We start from the raw sequence: 21001 nt of genomic DNA, 5'->3' as shown, positions 1-21001 counted from the left end.
TGAAGAGTGGAAAAATAGGTGGATGTAGAGGTATTGTGTGTGGTGGTAGTTTCTTGGCTGTGAACAGTGTTGAGTTAGCTGTGGTGGCTCTGCATAGCAAAATGGAGCAGGCCCCTTGTGGGCAGATGAAGACCAGTGGTGAACAGCAAGATGGCACTGACAGATTTTTGCTGGTGAGAGGGTAGGCAGTGCTAAGAAAGCTAGAACTGTTGCCTTTCCAGCTGCAGTGATGGCTCAAATCCTCTTGGTTACTGAGAAAGTCAAATCTAGACTAGTGTCAGGTTCATCTGATTTCTCTAAATTTGGGATTTGCCTTCTGTTGGCTTTATGCCCAGATACATTAATGGACATAGTTTTGGTTCCTTTATGTGGTTATCTGCCTTCTGGTGATGGATAAAAAGGCCATGTGGCCATTCTGATATCGTTACATTTACCAGCTGCCATCGTTGTGGGAGACTGCAGAGTATTGAAGAGAAAAGGCTGTCTCTCTTCAGAACCAAGCACTTTAACTTGTAATGTGTCTGGCTTTTACTGGCAGAGAAAACAGATCAGGGCATGATCCTGACATTATTCATATGGAAAAATGTCCTGCCAACATCTGTCTGTCTCCATACACTATCTGAGAATGCTGAGCACTCCATGTGATCTATGTCATCCATTTGCAGAAGAATGCTTGGATATTTGAGGCAGTTTATGTTTCATTTAACTCTCACACGAGATTTTAGAGGATTAGGTCTGTGTATTACTCCCCCATTTGCCAGTGTACACTTGGTTGTTTTGATCCCTTCAAGGCAGTGAAGAGTTCTCCAACATTCTGTAGTTTTCCAGCATGTTGTAGTTTGTTTCAGAGACAAAGGAAATGAGACTATATATCTGCTTTTATGCTTTGTTTATAATAATACCTTCACTGGGTCTTGTAAAACAAGAGATTTATTCATAAACAATTGCTAAGAAAGAGAAAAGGACATTATAATTAAGTCAAGATTATATTTACTACCAGATGACTTCAGCCACATCAGCCTGCAAGAATACATCACATGCTCTGTATGCCATCTGAACAGATTTAGCCTGTAAATAGCTCCCACTGTCAGTCATTAATTAAAACATTGCAATTCAAAGCCTCCTAGAGAATTTTCACAACTCCCTTGGTAAATTTATGTGGTCATGAGATGCATTTAATGTTTGTCACTTTCACGTTTACATTTTCAGAGTATTTCTGTTGCACTTCCTCTGAGCTTAGAAGGTGTGTGTGACCTTACTGGACATAAGTGATAGTGAGTAGAGGTTCTAATTAGGGTTTTATTGCCCCCCAAAATAATGGAAAAGGAATAAATATTGGTAAAACTTCTTAGCAACCTTCTCCCAGTGGGATACAAGAGAGAAAACAACATTTTGTTATCCATGACTAAGAGATAAATAATCTTTGTTCTCACTAACCCTGCCCTTCCAGCAGTTGGTGATGCCCTTGGTTTATTATCTGGTATGAATATCTCACCAGATAGTTCTTACAGAACACCATACAGCTTTTACCTACACAACTGTAAAGGACCAACTCATGTGCACGTGTCTCCAAATTCACATAAATCTCTAACATCTCTGATGCAGAATTTCTCTGTTTTATTATTTATGCAGTAAAGGATGTACAATTGTAGTAAAAGGGTTTTCTGTTTGCTTCCATCCACATCACAGACTGTGCAATTAAACATTTTGTCAACTGATTTTTCATGGCAATTTTCATTCCATTCCTGTTGTTCCTGACAAATGAGTGGAAACATTTTCAGGCAATGTGAATGTGAGCCCAGGCATTGAAGGGATCTGTAGTTCCACTCATCTTCCAAAGAGGATTTACCAGTGCTGGAAGTAAAGTGGTGGCTTATTTGTGCTGATTAGTATCCTGCAAATATAGTGAAAATGGCCACTTAAATAACAAGCATCGCTGAGTGATTTAGTTGCTTATTTTGAACTATTAAAAAAGGATTGTCATTCTTTAATTTGAACCCACAGTGGCAAGGGATTATGCAAGAGTTTCAGATGATTTCTACTGACTGTGGATGTCTCTCTAAGCTCTAGTGGTGACAGAGTATAGAGTAAGAGCACCCTGCACAGTACACAACCCCTGGTACTTCTTGACCAGATTGAGTTGGATTTGCTGCACAAGGAACCACACTCTGAAGGAGAATATTGCAGACATATTTCTTCAGTTTCTGGTGATTTCATAGGGATGTTTCTCTAGTTCCTGCAGCTTGCAAAAACATTGAGCATTTACTGGCAGTGTGCTCAGGGTTGTGCAACACAAACAGGACAGGGTTCTTGAAAAAAGAATACAACTTAAAGAAGAAATGTGCATTTTTCCTCTTTATCAGTAACTGTCTTAGAAATCCTCTCTTTGAAGGGCCACAGCAGAGTTTCCTGAGGGAGGGTGCAATCATGTGGCATTTGGGCAATCATTTGCTATTTGGGCATGTTCAGACAGTGGCTGTTGGTATAGAGGCAGGCTTTGTGTTTCTGTCCAGGCAGAACCTGGGACATTTGCACCCTGTAACTGCTCATCACTGTATGGTATAAGAACACTTCAGATTTCTGCAGCTGTCAGTCTAAAAAGTAAATTGCTTTACTTACTTCAATCTCACATAAGAGAAAGGGAGCTCTGTTCTTAATGTCTGACAATACTCTTAAATTTAGACCAGTATTATATTTTATTATTTTTTTGCCAAAATTCTTCACAAAGAACTGTAGGTTTAAATTTTTGTTTAAAGATATTTATTCTGGAAATACCTTAGAGGTTGCTGATTAACAATACACTATCCTCTTCATAATGTGATTTAAAATGAAATTATCTGGAAACAGGCATTGTCTCATTCTTCCTTTGCACAGTTATTAAGACAAGCAGACCATTGTTCTTTGTACTCCTAAAGAGTCACTGATGAAAATATAATAATGATCACTTTTTAATTTATACACAGAGCGGTAGTGCAAGGGATATCCAACTCTGGGGGCCAGATTCAGTTACCAACTGAAGTTTACTTAGCACTGATGTATGAGCAGTGCAAGACCACTTTGATGAGCTTCACAGCTGTCCTGGGAGATAAGATCTGAAGAAATCTGAACAAGACAGCTTGATCTCTGAACCTGTTGAAGTAAGAAGAGGAACAGAAAAAAAAATTGTTGTCTGTCAAAAAGTGTTTTTCCTGTTTAGAGCACTGTCTCTCCTTCAAGACCTAGTTCCTCTCAGATGGTCTGTCCTGCTACTTCTTGAATGGCAAGTGTTTGGGCTCTTAGGTTAAGAAGCTCCTGTGGAAACCCTCTGAAATCATACTGGATCTGTCTTTCAGTGGATGAAGAGGAAATTAGGAATAGCATGTGGAAATGGAGAAGCTGATATAAAGATGCAGTTCCTTCTCTGTAGGCAGGTGTAATGATCCATGCTCTGTATTTATCCTGCCTGTCTTTAGAAGCATAACTGAATCATCCAAGTCAGGAGCCTAATGCAGAGTTTCCTTTTATAGTCAATGGAGAGACACTGGCATCACCTGAGAATGACTCTTATTGTACCCTGGATACTTCCCTTTCTGATTCCAGACTGTCAGGGAAATAATGATAATATGGAGTCTTCAGACAAGACCTTAGTTTCACTACCTAATGTTGGGTGGGACTTGTTAGGATGCAGGAGCCCAAATTCCTGATCCCAGATTTGCTTTGCAGCATTCTGCAGGGAAGGCAGTCCTCAGCAAACTGCTAAAATTTGATGTTACACTTAAACAGAATTTGTAGTCATTATGTATCCTGTCCTCATTATCTATTTCTGTCCCAGGATTGTTTGCATGTCAGGATTCCTGAAAATATCATGTGTAGTTTATTGTTTCTGAAAGGCATTGCTGGCTCTTAGTGTCATTGCAAAGGAGGAGAGAGAATTAGGCTTGTCTGTTATTGATTAGCCCTACAAAACTAGAAGGGTTGCAGTTGTGAAAAAGAGAAATAAAATAGAGTTTTCTCTAGCTATATGTATATTTTTTGAAAGTAATTGCTAGAATGAGTAATTGTCATAAGGACATGGAGAAAAAATAAGGTCTTTGAGTAGATGTAGACTGGAATGCCAGAAAACTTTCTGCTCTGTAACTTTAAGAAGTAACAATAATAGTAGTGTTTCTTGCTTATTAAGGTTTATTTCATTTCAGGATTATGGGTTTTCTAAAAGGTTGATGTTGAGCAACCTGCCAAAGGTCACTTCAAGCTTCATGACTAGAACTTTTCATGTCAGGATGTCTGATCCCTGCTCTAAACCAACAAAGTCATTGCTACTCCAGTTTTACCCCTTATGGAAAGATCTTACAGGATTTATTGGGACTTTCTAAAATTGAAATAAAGATATGTTATGCTAAGAAATAAATATGCTATTTTAGGCACTGGTTTAGGAGTCCAAAATAGTCATTCTATTGTACTCCATTTGTTTCCCTTGATCTTTCCTTTCAATTATCTCCTCATATGGCTTCCCAGCTTTTTCATGGTCCTGCCTGTCAGAGTGATCAATCCTCTTTCATATTCCTTTTGACTGATGGCCAACAAAAGGTATTTTCATTGATGTGAGAAAAAAACCTTGCCAGACAAAAAAGAGCATAATGAAAGCCGGTTGCTAATGTATAACTCTAACACTTTTCCCTGTGTTTTCCTCCATGAAGCAGCTGCTCAGCCAGCTGGTTACTTTCCCCCTCTGTAATGAATTACACTCGTGGTTTGAGATTATTATGTCTTGCTGGGTAGCAAAAGCCAACTTAGGCTGAGCTGCTCTGGCACCATGACCTGGCTCTGCCCACTGCTCCTCTCCATTCCAGCCATCCCTGTTAGTTCTGCTCATCCCCACAGCTCTGCCTTGCTCCATGCCACAAACCACCTTCCCTGGCTGTGCTGAGGCTCTGGTAGCATCTCCTGGGGGCTGTGCCTGCTTCTGCTAGCTGCCTTCCCAAACCAACTTGACTGAAGATTTTTTGTATTTCTTTCCATGGTAGAGAGGTTGTGCATTATTTTTAACTAAATGCAGAGTTTTAGCTCACAGGAGACTTTTAGGCAACTTCTTTTGTTTCATATTCCTCACAGGGAAGTCTTAGACAAAGCTTCTTGCTTGTTTTTAGAAGCTGTAACCTGGATTGTAGTTCTGGAAGCTATTGCCTAGGCTGGGGTAACCCTGCAGGCACATTTAGACAGAGCTGCTTGGCTCCAACTCCTGTGTACTTTTACAGCTATAAACTTCTTTTATGTTACACTGTGGTTCCCTTTAACAAAAAATGTCTTTCAAATGTGAAAATATGCAAACCAAACATATTTCAGGTCTATCCATTGGTCTTTCACCTTTCCACTCCCTTTGTTTTGAAAGCTCTTGACTTGTTTTTTTTTTTCCTGCCTTTTAGATTTTTTTAGATGGAATGTGTATTGAGGGATGGAGAAAATTGCTTTCATTTTTGGCTTCAACAACATATAAAACATTCTGACCTTCAGATGGTTCCCTTCCCAAATAAGGAGGAAAAGTTGTGGGGGGAAGGGAAACCACAAAATGAAACTTTTTTATTACTATTATTATTATTATTATTATTTTCCCTGTTCCTCCAACAAAAACTAACTTTAAACAATCAAACTTTATTTTGGGTATCGTTCCTGCTTGTTTACCTCCTCAGATTTTCAAAGTTCACAAGGTGTTACAAAACAACAAAAGAAGGAGGTTCAGGATGAGGGAATGCTGTAGCCCTGGAGCCATCAAACTTGAATAAAAATAGAAAAGTTTTTCACAGAAAATTTCAGTTTGAGGAAAAATGAGCTTTTCTATAAAAAGGTGTTCAAGGAAAGTCCCCAAACACTTTTGCTCTTCATTCTTCTCATGAGTGTCACTCCTGGAGTCATTTAGGTGTCTCCTCATTTCTCTGAACAGCTCAAGGTTGCTTCTTGCTGAAAAGGGTTTTCATAAGTCTGATCCTTCTTACTGATATATTCTAGTTTATTTTGCATTACCTGTCTGCCATGGGAGCCTGGGCATTGACAAACAGCTCCTCACTGCCACTATCCATGGCCTTCTCTGCTGCATCTGTAAGGTCACTGGCCTTTCAGCCTTTGAAACCCTCACAGGATCCTTCTCTGCTGTGACATGTGGAAGAATCAGCAGGAGATTGCACAAGGATTTAAACATTCCAGGCTTTTTGTTCCAGCCCTGCTGTGTCTGGCACAGGGAGTACCCAGCTCAGCACGGTCTGTGTGCTACAGGCAGAGCTTCTCACACACCACAGCAGCTTGGCCCTTTCCCCAGTTACCTGCAGTCCTGAGCTGTGACCTCTCTGCCCTGGACATGTTTGTTGAGCACAGCTGGTTTGCCTGAGCAGTGACTGAGACAGGAAGCCTCAGCAGAAGAGATGCTGCAGTGGCCTCACAGCAGGAGAAAAGCTGTGGTGCAAGTTTGAAGCGCTGGGCAGGAGCCAGTGCCAGGGCAGCCCTGCCAGGAGGTCAGACACAGCCTTGTACTGCACTCCTTTCTCCCTGCACACATCCTGGCACACACAAAGTTGGAGATTAAATGTTGTGAGGCACCTGGATATTTATTTAAAATACAAGAGATCATAGAAAAGTCCTTGATGAGGAGCAGCCACTTACAACATTCAGGGACTTCTTTCATCCCTGTCCTCCTACTTCTCCATTTGTACTCTCCTGCTTCTTCCCCATGTGGTTTGTGCTCTCATATTTTACCTCTAGTTTCTAATCAGGTCAGAGCCCCATGGAGCAAGGTTGTGTTTTCCAGGATGCTCAGCCCCAGAGTGCTGTGTTCCTGCAGAGGTGCACTTGCCATCCTGGTGAATTTTTCTGTTGCTGCCACAAGACTGTGCCAAGACCCTTTTGACCCAGCTGGGATTTGTTCTCTTACCAAACGTGTCTCTGCTGTGTGCTGTGATTATAATCCTTGTTAAACATGGATGATTAAATAATCTGTTCCCCATAGTAACCCAAAGCAGGGCTTTATTCAATATCCTTTATTCAATATTTAATATCAATCAGCAGTTTCCCCTCTGGTGCAGCAGGTAGCTCCAACACCGTGGGGAGTGCCTGAGTGCTTGTCTAGGGCCTAGAGCACTTGCATTAAAGATACTCTGTTGCAAAGCTCATCTTTGCTTTCTCAGTCTTTTCTAGTTGTTACTTACCTTTAAATGTCTTGTTTAAACTAGTAACAGGTTTCACTGGGTTGATACTATCAAAATGTGCATTCTGTAATAGTAGTAATGATACTGTTATCCTAGTCTGACATTTATCTGACAGAGAATTTCTTTTTTGTTTTACAAACTCAGGCTCTGAAAGGGACCATAAAGCAAATGGATGTTGGAACTGTGAAGAACAGTTGTGATTTTTTCTGAATCTTTATCCACTCTCTTTTAGTTTTGCTTTGTTTCTCCTCTTGAAACCCATGACACACTTGTCATTGGGCAGAGTTCAAATCAATTGCTCTATTTACACATTTGAGAATAATGTGCTTTTCTAATGAGTTTGTGTAGCTACCTTCTCTTTTCCATCCTGCATACCTGCTATACATTTCAAGGGGTCCTTCTACATTTTGGACACTGCCACCAAGAAAAAAAAAAAATGAAGCAAACAAATGCAAGGAAAATACTTCACAAGCCATGAAAGGCCATACTTTGAAAAAAAACCAAATTTCTCTATAGGGTCAGAAAGATTTTCCGCAAAATCATGAAAATTAGCACTGTGCTGAGGTGTTCAGAAACATGAAAATTAGTTCTGATGATATCTGTCATTAGCATCAACAACTTGGAGGTCAAGATCTTAGAAATCTAAATCAGCTGAGTCCTGTGCATGTCTCCACTTACTATCAGGTCTGCAAATGCTGTTTTTCCATTGGGGTGGTGCCAGAAAAGCAAAACAGGGAGTTACTAGAGGTAGGAGGAAACACAAGATGCTAAATAATCATTTGAGGAATTAATAAAACTTAAAGTGCACATGGTCACAGCAGAGTCTGAGCATTGTTAAAGTAAAAGGTGTTTCTAATAATTAGGATATTGTTTTATCTGTTGGTTCTAAAGAGCTGTAGAAATCCCCTATGTACATGAGGAAGAAACTGGGCCAGACATTGAGCATGCTCAGGTGTTTCCCTTCCTGGGAACTTTGAACCATAAGCTAAAGTGGTAAATGAAGAGGAAAATGAAATGGAGATTTGCTTGAGCAAAAAATCCAGGGCTTTTCAGGTTGCCTTTGCTTCAATGCTTACTCTGCCTGGACAATGTTCTTCCCACCCTCTTGAGCTGTGAGAGACCTGTGACATTCTTTCAGGAAACTCTGATTATGTCCAAGCAAACAGCCCAGATGAAGGGAGCCAGACCTAAACTAGAGCTGGCTACAGCCATGTCTGACCCAGCAGCTTCTTCTGGAAAAATTATGTGAAAGGACAAATATGGGACAAGAAAGGGAGACCTAGGAAAAATGTCTTGGTCTCAGAAGGAGCAAAATCACTGTTCTAACTAGAGCTATGAACAGCAACAACCAAAAGTGTCTATATGCCCTAAGTAAGAAAATATTTCTGAATTTTCTGAATATTACCATTGGCCATAGTCTGACAGACTTGATTAATTGTATTGCTAATTCATTACCCTGCAACTAAGTGCCAGGTATGATTCCTGAGAGCAGCAGAGAAGACTCACAAATAGCAACCCAGCAGCATAACTGCAAAAGAAATAATCTATCTGTCAGCCTGGAGAAGCTTCATGCAGAGCACAGCAGCATCTTTCTATGCTGATGCAGAGCACATTTTCTGTGTCTTGTACAGAAGGAACATGCACAAATGTGGTTATTTATAGCTTCTCCACCTACACTCAGCTTTGAAATTTTGTCTAAAAGAAGTTCAGCATTTAAAGACTACAACAAGGCTTTTAACTTGAAGATATGTTTTTCCTTTTCTTGAGTTCCTTAAAAAACAATAATCTGGGAACATTAGTAACAATCCAGGCATTAAGGAAGAAACATTAGTTCTTCATTTGTCTGTCTATTGTTCTCTTGGAATGTTTTTAGAGAGGCAGTTGCCAAATTTTATGAAGTAAAATATTTAATCAAGAAAATGAAAGATAAGTGGGTACATTTGATGAATGTGAACTTAACCAGAGGAAAGCAATATTAAGTTGAAAGAAGTTCCTTCTCAGGGTAAGAGAGGCATGTGGTGTATATTCCCACTCCCTTTTGGGGAGCTCACATCCCAGATGATGGCATTTAGTGAAGGAGCAGGCTGGGGCTGCGTGCCCTCAGGCATTGACCGGAGGAAAGGGATGAGTCTTGCTTCAAAATGCCCAGCCTACACCCAGCCAGCTCTGCCAGAACCCAAAACTGAACGTGCTGTTTCCAAGAGAAACATAACTAAATCCTACATTTTGCTAATTACTAGAGCTGGGACCAATTCCTTTCTTTACAAGAAGGTGGATGGGACCAGAACATATTGTATTCTCACTCTTCTTCAAACTCCTATCAGTTTCAAACCGTCATGATAGATGTGAAGAGCTGTACAAGTACATAGGAGCCATCTGCAAAAAGCAGGCACAAGGTTATTTTTGCCATATAAGCCTGTGGAAAGGTGGGAGTTCAGGTGGAGCAGCTCTGTGGGAGCAGTGTGTCCCTCACCGTCGCATGAGGGGAGCAGCCGTGCTGCCCATGGGGTGTGGCATCTCTAGGATAATATGGGATATTCAAATGAGTAATTGTGACTATTGCCCAGGCCTGTAGGTCTACAATAATGTGAAAGTTCTTGGAGATGGGTGGGGAATGGCAGAGAAATGCTGCAGCAAGTCACCATGAACTTCATGAACTTCTGAGCCTCTGCTAGAGAAGTTGTGAACAGTCTCGTTGATGGCAGTCCATTGCTATGGGAGATATTTAGGATGCCTTCATTTTGTCATCCTGTTAAGTCTGTAGCCCTTTCATAACCAGTTTGCATATTTTTGCAACAGAAACTTCTAAGAAGGGGGTTGCTGGGGGAGTTGTTATTCTGTAGTGTTTTCCACTGCAGAAGCTGTTGATGAGCAAGGATCCTGCTGCAGGGACTGTCTTCTCTGGCTAAACTCCTACAGACCTGTTTCCAGATGGGCTTGTAGGATATCTGTGGGTGCTGGAAGCAGTGAGAAGTGTGAATATGGCTATATGCATGTATTTTTGCATATCTCGGACTTCCTGACACTCCTCTGGACTCGCATGTCTCAGTAGTTATATGGTTTACTCAGGTGTGTCCAGCAGTGTCAGCTGTGCTTTGTGAGGCTGCCCCCACTGCAAAGAGCAGAACATGGATGTTCTGTTTTGACAACCTATTGGGGCTTTAAACTACAAAGACTAGATTTTTGTTGTTCAAATGAAAAATTGTGCAGAGGTGAAACTTTCACATAATGTCCAGGAAGCTCATAAAAACACCTACAATCTGCCTTTATAGGGACTTCTTTTTGTGGTTGAATTTAGACAAGGGAATAAAGGAAATTTTTTTTTAAAAATGTTTTAATTGGCTCTGCATTTAATTCCCCTCGTTAATTTAGTTGCAATATGCAGCAAAATACTGATAGGTCTGTAAGGTTGTTTTTCCCTCTAAGGGTAAATGGGACGGTATGTTTTTCCTTTTGAAAAGACCTCTTTAATTATGTCGTGGCATTTGGAATAGCTACAATTAGAGAGCAAAAGCAGGGAGTGATTAAAAACTCCTACTTAATAGGAGCTGTATTAGTTCTCTGGCTTTTGAAGGAGACCCAGGCACATGCAACATGGAGAAGTTGTGCTGAAAAGGAAAGGCAAAATGGTGGTCAAACATTTTTTAACTGATTTAGGGAACATTGTCTGTTACAGTGTTTTAAGAGAGGTCTTTCTTGAGAAAGGATTGAAGAAGTATTGAAGAAGTATCAAAGTTTATCCTTCTTGTCCAGTCTTCAGACTCAGGTAATGAGTGTAGCTCTGTTCACTCAATTCCACCTTAAAACAAACAGACATACCCAAAAAACTCCTCTGAAACCTCAGATTACTTGTCTGGTGATACTGGGCTACACCGTGTCTTAAGACAGTTAGAAATAAGTGACTCATTACATAGAGTCTGAGCTGAAGTAAATACAGAAGAACTTGATAGGCTGGGTATATTATTTTCTGAAGATGAATTAGTCATTGCTTCATGGGCAGATCAAGCTATGGTATTTCAGGATTTGTAGGTATACATTCAGCAATTAGGCATTTGTACCTGAATGGTTTTGGAGCAGCTTGCACCTGATTTTAAAGCCTTGCCTTTCAATGCCTGTTCCCTTTTGTGCAGCTGCCACCACGTTGCTTATTATTTATAATATTTCAGTATGTTCCTTTAGTGGAAAAGGTTCCTAGAATCCCCAACCAAATTTGGAACCACATATTTCTGGAGGCTGCAAAAACTTAAAGTGGAAGGCAGCATTCCACTTTCTCTGTCAGCCTGCTTTTTTCAACTGCAAATGTGATTAATGTCATTTTAGAAAAATGAATGGAGGCAGGGATGTTGAGTCATTTACTCAACTGCCATGCTGGGCATTGAACCAAATCACTCCAATTCCAGTCTACTTCTGGTATTAAATCCTTATTTGCTTTCTACTTTCTACTCTGCAGCAGGGCTGTACCTGGCCATGGGGACTGCTTCAACCTGTGCACTGCGACCCAGGAACTCCACATGTTCACACATGGCTACATGGAAAATAGGGCATGGTGCTGAGATGTGTGTCCAGAGGCTCAGATCCTGCTGGATGCACAAATAGTTCCTGGCTCTTAACTTCACACACGTGGGGTCTTTGATCCATGTTTGCTGAAGGCAGTTGAAACTTCACTGTGGCTTTTGTTGGGACCAAGATCTGAGTTTTAGAGTCAGATACAGATGTCTCTGGAAATAAAAATCATTTTGTGGGAGCCAAAGTTGATGTTTCTGGTTTTAAACATGAAGTGTGATCCGCATCTTTAAAAGGTTTTGTAACAATATTTTATTATGCCACCAACACAAATTTATAATGAAGAAGTGAAAAAGGGCATTTTTATTAGGAAACAGAAACCACAGATGAGAATGGCTGAGTTTTGTTTTGGGTTCTATTATAAACCATTAATAATATCAGGAAAAGCCAGAGGATAAGTTCCTTTGTATTTCAGTGTATTTTCTCAGCTAGACCTTTACTTGACATTACCCTGCTGTGACAGGGCCAGGGATACTAGGGAAAAGGATCTATTTTCAGCAATGATTTGGAACACAAAAAGAAACTGATTTAAATCAGACTGTGTGTGCATTTTATTCATTACAGAGGATTAGTATTTCTTAAGTCTCCTTGAGTTGTTGTGAGTTAGGCCAAATTTTTCATTTTGTTTTTCTTCTGATTCTCAGTGTTTGTTCTGTCTTCCCTGGTGCTGTTGCTGACACCAAGTTCTCTTGGATGATGTGGTAGCAGGCCAGGGCTTGGGCTGGCCATGCCATCCTGTACAGAGCAGCATTATCCACTAGGTGGAATTCCAGTGGATAGAAGCTGACAATCCCACATGAGCTGCTGCTTCTACTCATAGTCTCTGGTCTCCCTGGCAAATGTGCTAAGTATCTCTTAAAGGCACTTTTATCTCCCAATAAAGGAGTGGTTTGTGGGTAACCTGAGAGCACATCTTTTCTGAATTGTGTCACTCATAAATGCTTATATGATGTGTAAATTCTAGTCCTGCTAGAAAATAATGAACTATCAAGAGATTCTGTCTTGTATTTGGGAAATCTGGTACATCCAGTAAGTATTGCTAACTAGGCTTGTACAATTTTGAAGGGCTTTGACAGAAAAGATAGGATTTTGTTGCTGTGCAGTGGAAAAAAAGGTTTATAATAATCTTTGGATGTAAAGTATGATCTGAAATATGAACATTTTAAATGCATTTCTTGGTTACAAAAAGCAGGCTTGGCAAAGGCATGGCTTCTGGAATAGGAGTTTCAGACATGCAGGGCCTTCCATCTATTGAGTATTCATAATAGCAGCTGCAGGAAAGTAAAGAGAAGATTTGATTCTTGTGGATTTTAAAGTGCCTTATTAATTCCTGGTATCTCACCAGAATTTAGTTAGCCCATAGTGCCTCAAGAGCAAGCAAGAAAGTGCTCATAGTGGCAGCTTGATACTGCCTGGCTTCCTTTCACTACACAATTTTAGAGGCTTTGTCCATGTGTTTAAAGTTAGGCAATGCTTATGCACCTATTTGAAATGGGGCCTCATTTAAAGCTGACTCAATTGGGTGGAATTGCTCTGGAATTTATTACAGCTCTGTTACCAAAGAGTTAAACTAACCCCTTTGAGTTACACCAGGTTTGTACTGTTTTGAGATCAAGATCTGACTCTTAACTGTAAAATGGTATAATTTATTTTCAGTTTTCAGAATAACCTTGTTTTCAGAGTCACTATGGCAACAGCAGTGGGTTTCTGGCTAACAGAGATGAATGATTCCCTTGGCCAAGGCACTTCAGTGGGTCACCTCGCTCAGGAGCAGTGGAACTGTTGGACATGGCCTGGGTCAAATGCAGAGGTTGGGGTGCTCTGTCACCACTGGAACCACACATTGTGTCTGAGTCACCAGCTCACACTTCTCATTTCTTCCTGTTGCACGAGGGCAGGGACTGCTGTGTTTGACCCTCAGTGTTCAGGCTGCCTGGGAAAGTGTGGAGTCACCATCCCTGGAAGTATTCACAACACATGCAGAATCTTAGGAACCTGTTTTTGTGGTGGGCTTGGCAGTGCTGGGTTGGAGTCAATGATCTTCAAGTCTTACCCAAGTTGTCCTTATTTTATCTTCATTCATTTCTGCTAAAAAAATGTGAAAATACAGAAGTTTTTCAACTAACTTCAAGAGCAGATATAGTTCCTTAAAGTAATGGATTTACTATGCCTTTGACATTTTGTGTTCATGTAAAATGGGTGCAGATCAAGAGGATTTGCTGGGAAAGAATTGGTTCCCAAGGAGATTTTGATTTAAATTGGATAAAGTTATGACATGTTTCTTAATTTTCACGTTTTCTGATTAGGAAAGATACCTACAGAAAGAGACTTCATTTTCAAGTGCTGCCTTGAAATGTCTGTTTTCCCTTTAAAAATAGAGCCCCATTGCTTTTATTTTATTATTTAAAAACTAAATTAACTTTTTTAAAGTTTTTAAAAGACTTGACCTTAATTGCACTAATGTAATCATCTTGCCATATTCCCATCATACAAATTAGGCTAGAGGAAGAGCAATTATCATCCCAGAACTTTGCTAAATTATTGCCTGATTGCTTCTTCAACTTTTTTCCTTTCAAAACATTTTTCCATCTCTTTCTTCCCATGTTTTCCTAGGCTATCCCATACAAACTATCATCATTCCCTGCCAGTGGACTCTCAAGTGTGTTTTTCCCTGGACCCACCTGGGCAAGATTTGTTTTGCCAGCTTAATTGTGCCATTGTTTGTACACTTCCCATAGGAAGGAGTTTGATCCTCAGCAAGGAGTGTGGAAGGGCTCTGGAAGTGGCTCTCTTCAAATACCTCCTTCCCAATGCTCTGCTCACATGAAATCTGTGTGAATTGCCACTATTATTATTTTAACAGTTACACAGATCATTCCACAGGGACAGTTAGGGCTCTTCTTCCTCCAGGTAGCATTTTGAATCTTGTGGTTATCGAGCCATATAATGACTGTAATAGCTGGCACAGTCAGTCTGCTCTAGCTGTACTGAGTTTTATTTCATTTTCTCCATGACCTGGGTTTGCTGCTTATTTTGTTGGGTGTGTAATTGTGCCTTTGAGGAGATAAGGAGACAGGACATGCACATCATAACAGAAAATAATGTTTCTATCAATGTTGATCCTAAACTAGTGAAATAAAGATAATCTAAAAAAAAGAGATATTAACATATTATAGCTACCCCAGTGAACAGAAACAGCTTGTAACAGAACAGAACAATTCTTTTAATTCCAAAGAACTCATAAGTTATAGTCCTTTCCTAGCTAGAATAAAATACAGCTTGGCAATAAAGGACAATTAGGAAATCTGAACATTTAATTTGGAAAACACTCTTAACTGCACTTTTAATGGCAACTTCAAGCTTCTTCAATTTTTAAAGGATAATTAAATTATTTCAACTAAGTCACTGTAATGTTAACATCTACCTGTATCTCAGGATGTTAATTTTTGGCAGTAGAGTAAGTTACACAGTTCATGCTCTCAATTAAAATGTTAAATGTTTATCTTGAATTATTACAGTTATTCTAGTTCTAAAGACATTTCATTTCTTCAGGGTAAGGGTGAGTTTCTCCCAATATGCTGACACATAGATATTTACAAATGCAGATGATTTCAGGTTTGACTGGGACCTTTCAGAGTTCTTCCTGCATTTGCCACAGACTGACTGGTTAATATTCCTCATTGTTTGCACGGCAGATTAAGTGCTTTGTGTCCACAGATTTATGGTTTTGCTGTTGCTTTATTCACTCTGTTATTCCATTTCTCAACTCTTTAGAGTGCCAGCTTTCTGTGTCTTTTATGATGGAAGCAAAAATGTGATATTTCTCTATGCTTGCAAATTATCATGAGCTTATTAGAGCCAAGTGCATTATATATGGAAAAACATATTTATGTTTATTAGCATCTTAGTAAATGCTGAGGATTCTTTTGATAATTAAGCCTATCAGGTTATCAGAATCTCATACTAACATCTGGTCTTTTGCCAATTTCCTGGGACAATTCAGTAATTCACTGAGACTTTTTATATAATATATATAAAATATATATGTAATGTTTTTATTTTCCCCTCTTCTGTGCAAAATGAAATTATAGAATTTATGTATTTCACAGAATGGTTGTGAAAACAAGTTTATTGATGACTGGAGTGGTCAGATATGTTAACATGGATCTCCAATAACAGAAAATGCTGTTCAGCAAGTTATCCTCTGATGACTACTTCAATGCTATAGGCATGAAAAAGTTATTGGAATAGTTTTCTGTAGAGTTACAGTAAGTGGCTATCAATTATTAATAAATAAAAAGCATATACTGCATACTGATTTAATATGAAACATTGTTTAAAGAAAAGCCATTTGCCATTTAAGAAAGAATATAAGATGAGATTCGTTCCAAACTTGAATTCAAGTTTGCTTCTTGTAAAAGATTCCAGATTTCTGATTCCCTTTACCCAAAAATCATCTATGTGAAAGTTAAGTATTTAATATCTGCCAGGCTCCAATAACTAAGCTACACTTCAAAATAAATTGAATAACAAAAATTCAATAAACCTAATTTAGCAGTAGCTTCCATGAGCATTTATCTTCTCTCCAGTTAGAATGGATTTTGACAGAGCTGCTTGTGTTCACCCATAGCAAGCACAAGGCAGCTGTTCCATCCTCACCCACCCCCACAGGGTTTCTCTGTGCTTCTGAGACAGGAGAGGTAACTGGATGTTCTTCTTTTCTGGCAGGTACTGGACTGGATTGAAAATCACGGGGAAGCCTTTCTGAGCAAACACACAGGAGTGGGGAAGTCTCTACACAGAGCACGTGCGCTGCAGAAAAGACATGATGATTTTGAAGAGGTAGCACAGGTAAGAGTCTGAACCAGGCACTTCTGCTGGCTTGATTTTTGCTGCTCCTTTTGCATATTCAGAAAAAGCTATCACTGTTTTGGTGATACACACTTCTGCTGCTCTCTTCAATGATTTGGAGCTGCCCAGGATCCTGTCTCCAAGGTCTGGAAGTCAGCATGCACACTGCAGGGCTTGCAATCAGGAAATCACCACACTGGGTCAATGAAAGGTGTCAAAGCTCATGAGAAATCACAAGCAGTTTACAGGAAAGTAGCACTTTCTTTTGGGGCACAAAGGAGAATGGTTATCAGTGAGAGTAATGGAAAAATCAATCTTAACTCCTGCAGTGGAGACTGAGGGCCTTCAGCATGAGGTGGGAAGCTTATGCAAAAAGCAGGGGAACCACCAGATTTTGCAGTAAGGACAAGTACCCCTCCCATCCTTCAGTGTGGAAAGAAATTTTTTTGTTTTGGACTGAGGCAGTCATTACAGGTAGAAATTGTTATTGTTGTTATTATTAATTTAACTCATAGAACACTGTAAGTAAGATTTTTTCCAGGGATTTGGTAGAAAACTAAAATTTTATGACTGTTCCTCAAAGTGGAGTCATAGTAGATGTTTAAGCATATATGCTGTCCTTATTTATAGAATTTAAAAGAAAGAGAACCTTTTGTAAGTTCTTCCATGGATTGAGTAAATATTATTTCCCCCCTAAGTATCCATGGTCAGAAATTACCCAGTCTAAGGTCTGATTGTCAGATCATGTTATACCATTTTGAGGTAGATTTGAAACATCTACTATCTGTAACCGATGATCTGTAAAGGTACTTCTCCTTTGGGTATTTTGGATAAATTCCTGATGGATCCATGTAAAACAGAATGTATCAGATGCTTTGTCCTTCTGATACACACAGGGCAGGTTATTGCTCAAATGTTTCAATGTGGCATAAAATAAAAATCTACTAGATTTTAGTTTTGGTTTTCTGCAAAACCTTTCCCATGTGCTGGCCTAGTTTATTTTAAGATATTGCCAGTAACAGGGACATACCTCTTTCACTGTTTCCTCATGGAAAATATTTCACTGCCTTATGGCAGCTTACTGACGAGATTTTTTTTCTCCTCTCCCTCATATTGCATTTATATTTCTCTCAATCTCTTTTTTATTATTATTTCCTTGCTTGTATCCCTGTAGTCTTATTTATCTCCCTTAAGAGGATAAATCCCAGAAAATGGGATGAATTAACAATCCTGAAATATCTGTAGAATGTTGTTATGTTTTCTCTGGTGTGCCTCTTAACCATGTTCAATATTTCATTCTGCTAATATTCATCAATTTTCTTATTCATCAATCCCTTGAAAATCTTTTCATATCTGTGTTGTTGGAAATTGAAATTACCAACAGCTCTTGATGGAGTACCCCATTGCTTGGCTTGTTAATGAATTTCAGTGTTACCATTCAGCTGTGATGGAAAATCCTTACATAACCTTGACAATCTCACAGCCTGAAAGCAGCAGTTCTGCACTGGTGGGTTTCTAAAATTTCATGGAACCACCTGTGGAATTAAGCTTTCTGGTTATAGGCATGAATTTCTAAAAAACTTAAATTTCTGCAAATTCATTAAAATGGATTTTAGGCTGGAGTTTACAAAGCATGGTTCTGGAATGCCTCATCCAAAAGCACAAATTAGTCTTTGTCATGGTTAGGATGGGTAACTGGCAGGATTTTTTCCCAATAAAACCATGCTTTATTAAAAGCAGATATGCCACCATCCTAAAAAAGCTGTTGAGTTTGCCCATTCCCATCAGGATGTTAATTACTAGCTTTCATAGCAATAAAAAGGGTTATGTTTGTTTTTCTTAAAAAAATAAAACAGTATAAGAAGTGTTCTCCTGACACATCTGGTGAGCTTGACAATATAAGCAATAGTATTTTCTATTGGCAGTTCTCTGATAAAAATGCTTAGCCTGTCATATAGTATAAATTTATTCTCAAAAATCCACTTTCTTTGGCTCTGACATATTTGTTCTTATCTCTTGCTGTTTCAGGAGGGCATTTGCAAAGGTCAGACTAGAAGCAATTTTCAGGAGTCTTGACATTTTTAACAGGGGGCAAAACATTCCTACTTTTGCCTTACTGTGTGTAAACCAGAGTCTTGTGTCCGGCATTGCTGTGCTGAGAAATGCTCTGATTGACTGACCTGCCATGGCACTAGATTGAGAGGTGGAACATGCTCCCTCTATGTCTGATTAGAAAGTGCAGATTGATAAATCTGGATGTAATGATTCAATCAGGCATGGCCCAAATAGATGACATTCCTGCATACAGCTGTGCTCAGAAAATGTCAGTGATTTTACTGTACTGTGTTGCGGGCAAGTGGAAATGTAATTTGGGGTCTCTTTCTTTCGTAACTGCTGTTTAGACAAAGCTCTGGCATTTTTTCTGACTGTATTTATACTACATGGAACGCACAGATGGCAAATGTTTGAATTTGAATTCAAAATCTGGGGCTCCTGGGAGGGAGGTTGTTACCTTGTGCATACCTGCCACTGGTTCTCAGTCAGTGCCGGTACTGTTGGCAGGCTGCCACTGTGGAAGTGCCAACCTGGCACAGCACAGTGCCCACACTGACATTTTGTGGCCAGGCATTATCAAGACTTCACCAAAGGAATATCACTCTGGATGTAGCTACAGTGTTCCAATGATGGCATCTATGCTTGGCTGGAATTATTTTTTGCAAATCAGATAACCGTAGTCCAGTCAGTTACGGTTGTAAATCAAAAGATAATTTCATCTTAGGCTCTCTAACTTTTCCTTACTCAGAGCTTTTACCTGGGAACAGCATGCCTTCGAGCTGGAAAAGTCTCCCAACACTTCAGCACTATGTAGCTGAACTGCGCGTGTTGGGAGCGCTTCTCCTGTTCTCAGTACCTTTTCCTCTCTTCTGGCAGTCCTGGCAGTCAGAGGTTAAGGTGGTTAAGGTGGCCTTCTCAGCATCCTCCTCTGCTCACAGAGCCTTGCTGCCTTTGTGCTGCTGCAGAATTAGGAAATGTCATGGGAAGCTGCTCTGATAATCCCTGGCATTGTGCTGCCACAGGTCTGAGTGGTTTTGTGAATAGCCTTCCTGCCTTTACGAGCTTTCTCCTGGAAGTGCGGTTGAGATTTCCTGTGGCTCGGGTTTTTATCCCCGTTTCAGCCGGCAGCCAGTGCAGATTTGCACCTGCAGATGGCACTCACAGTGCGCTGCAGAGCCCGGAGCGCTAATGGCAAACAGAGCCGGTGCTCCTCATCCAGACTAACCAAACATTGTCTCGCAGTGAAACGAAGCAGAAGTGGAAGCTGGCTCACTCCCTGTCCCATGGTGTTCTCCCACCGCTGCCAAAAACCACGTTGTTCAAGGTCACACAGAAAAACAACCCCCCCTAATATTTTATTTTTTTAAATGCGAGGCTGGGCGGTCCATGGTTTAAGTCAAGGTGATGCTTGTCATCTGTGTTTATGGGATAAGCTGCTCTCAGATCTTTGGAGCTGTTCTCAAAGCTCTTGGGCCACGTTAAGCTCACAGCTGCAACTGGGTTTGTGTTTAGTATCTGTGTGTGTTTGCCTGCAAGAGTTGGTGTGTTTCTCACGGTAACCCAAAGGCACTGAAGTTTACAAGGTGAAATATCACAACAAAGCACATATTCTGAACAGCCTTGGCTCAAAATGTGTGGGGTTGCCCCTTCTTATCAAACACAGTAAGAAAGTTGACTGGAGGCTAAGCATGGCCATCAGAGTTCATGGGGTCTGTCCAGTGCAGCAGCTCTTTGTTCAGGCCTTGTGTCTAGAACAGTTTTGATGTAGGTACGAGGCTGAATTCTCTGTTCCCAACTTTGAAAGCTTTATGGGGTCCATTTTGCCAAGGCATAAATGCAATGCAGTGGACTTATTCTTGAATTACTGCAAAGAAGAAGAGCCAGACAAAATGTGAGAAAAATGCTGGACTTTGCACTCTGGCATTTGGGAAGCCATTCAGTGTTCCTGTTCTTGGGTATCTGTGCTTGCCTTCCTCCAAGACAGCTTTGGAAGAGAATGATTAAACACCTGACCACTGGCTTTGTACCATCAAAGTTAACCTTTGTGTACATGCACAGTTCCTTTAAGATTCAGTTCTTCCTTTTATTCATATCAGGGAGGTAAATGTATTTTCTTCAAGTGAAGGCTTTCAGCAGAGATGTTGAAAACCAAAGGCCTGTATCAGCTATAAGAAATCAAAGCTCAGATGATATTCTTCATCTAAGAAGCAATTTGTTCTCCAATATTCCTTTCTAGAGTATTCCCTTCCTCCACTGTTCCTAAAATACTGTAAATACAGAGTTTTTGAAAATCCCTTGCAGATAAAAAGAACTTTAGGTCCGAATAGGTTGGAAAAATACAGTTATGTTGTTTGTCATGT

At 40.0% G+C, this 21001-nt stretch overlaps 1 protein-coding gene across 1 annotated transcript in view; it reads left to right on the top strand.

Moving 5' to 3' along the window:
• The window catches only part of LOC110468287 (kalirin), a 405960-nt gene that overhangs the window by 238102 nt on the left and 146857 nt on the right, over positions 1-21001 (top strand). The window contains exon 10 of the mRNA XM_021526058.3: positions 16464-16586. Within this exon, the coding sequence (XP_021381733.1) occupies positions 16464-16586 (123 nt within the window). The remainder of the gene's footprint in view (positions 1-16463; positions 16587-21001) is intronic.

Source organism: Lonchura striata, chromosome 8 (assembly GCF_046129695.1).
Source record: "Lonchura striata isolate bLonStr1 chromosome 8, bLonStr1.mat, whole genome shotgun sequence".
Taxonomy (NCBI): Eukaryota; Metazoa; Chordata; class Aves; order Passeriformes; family Estrildidae; genus Lonchura; species Lonchura striata.
This window is presented reverse-complemented; position numbering and strand designations above follow the sequence as displayed.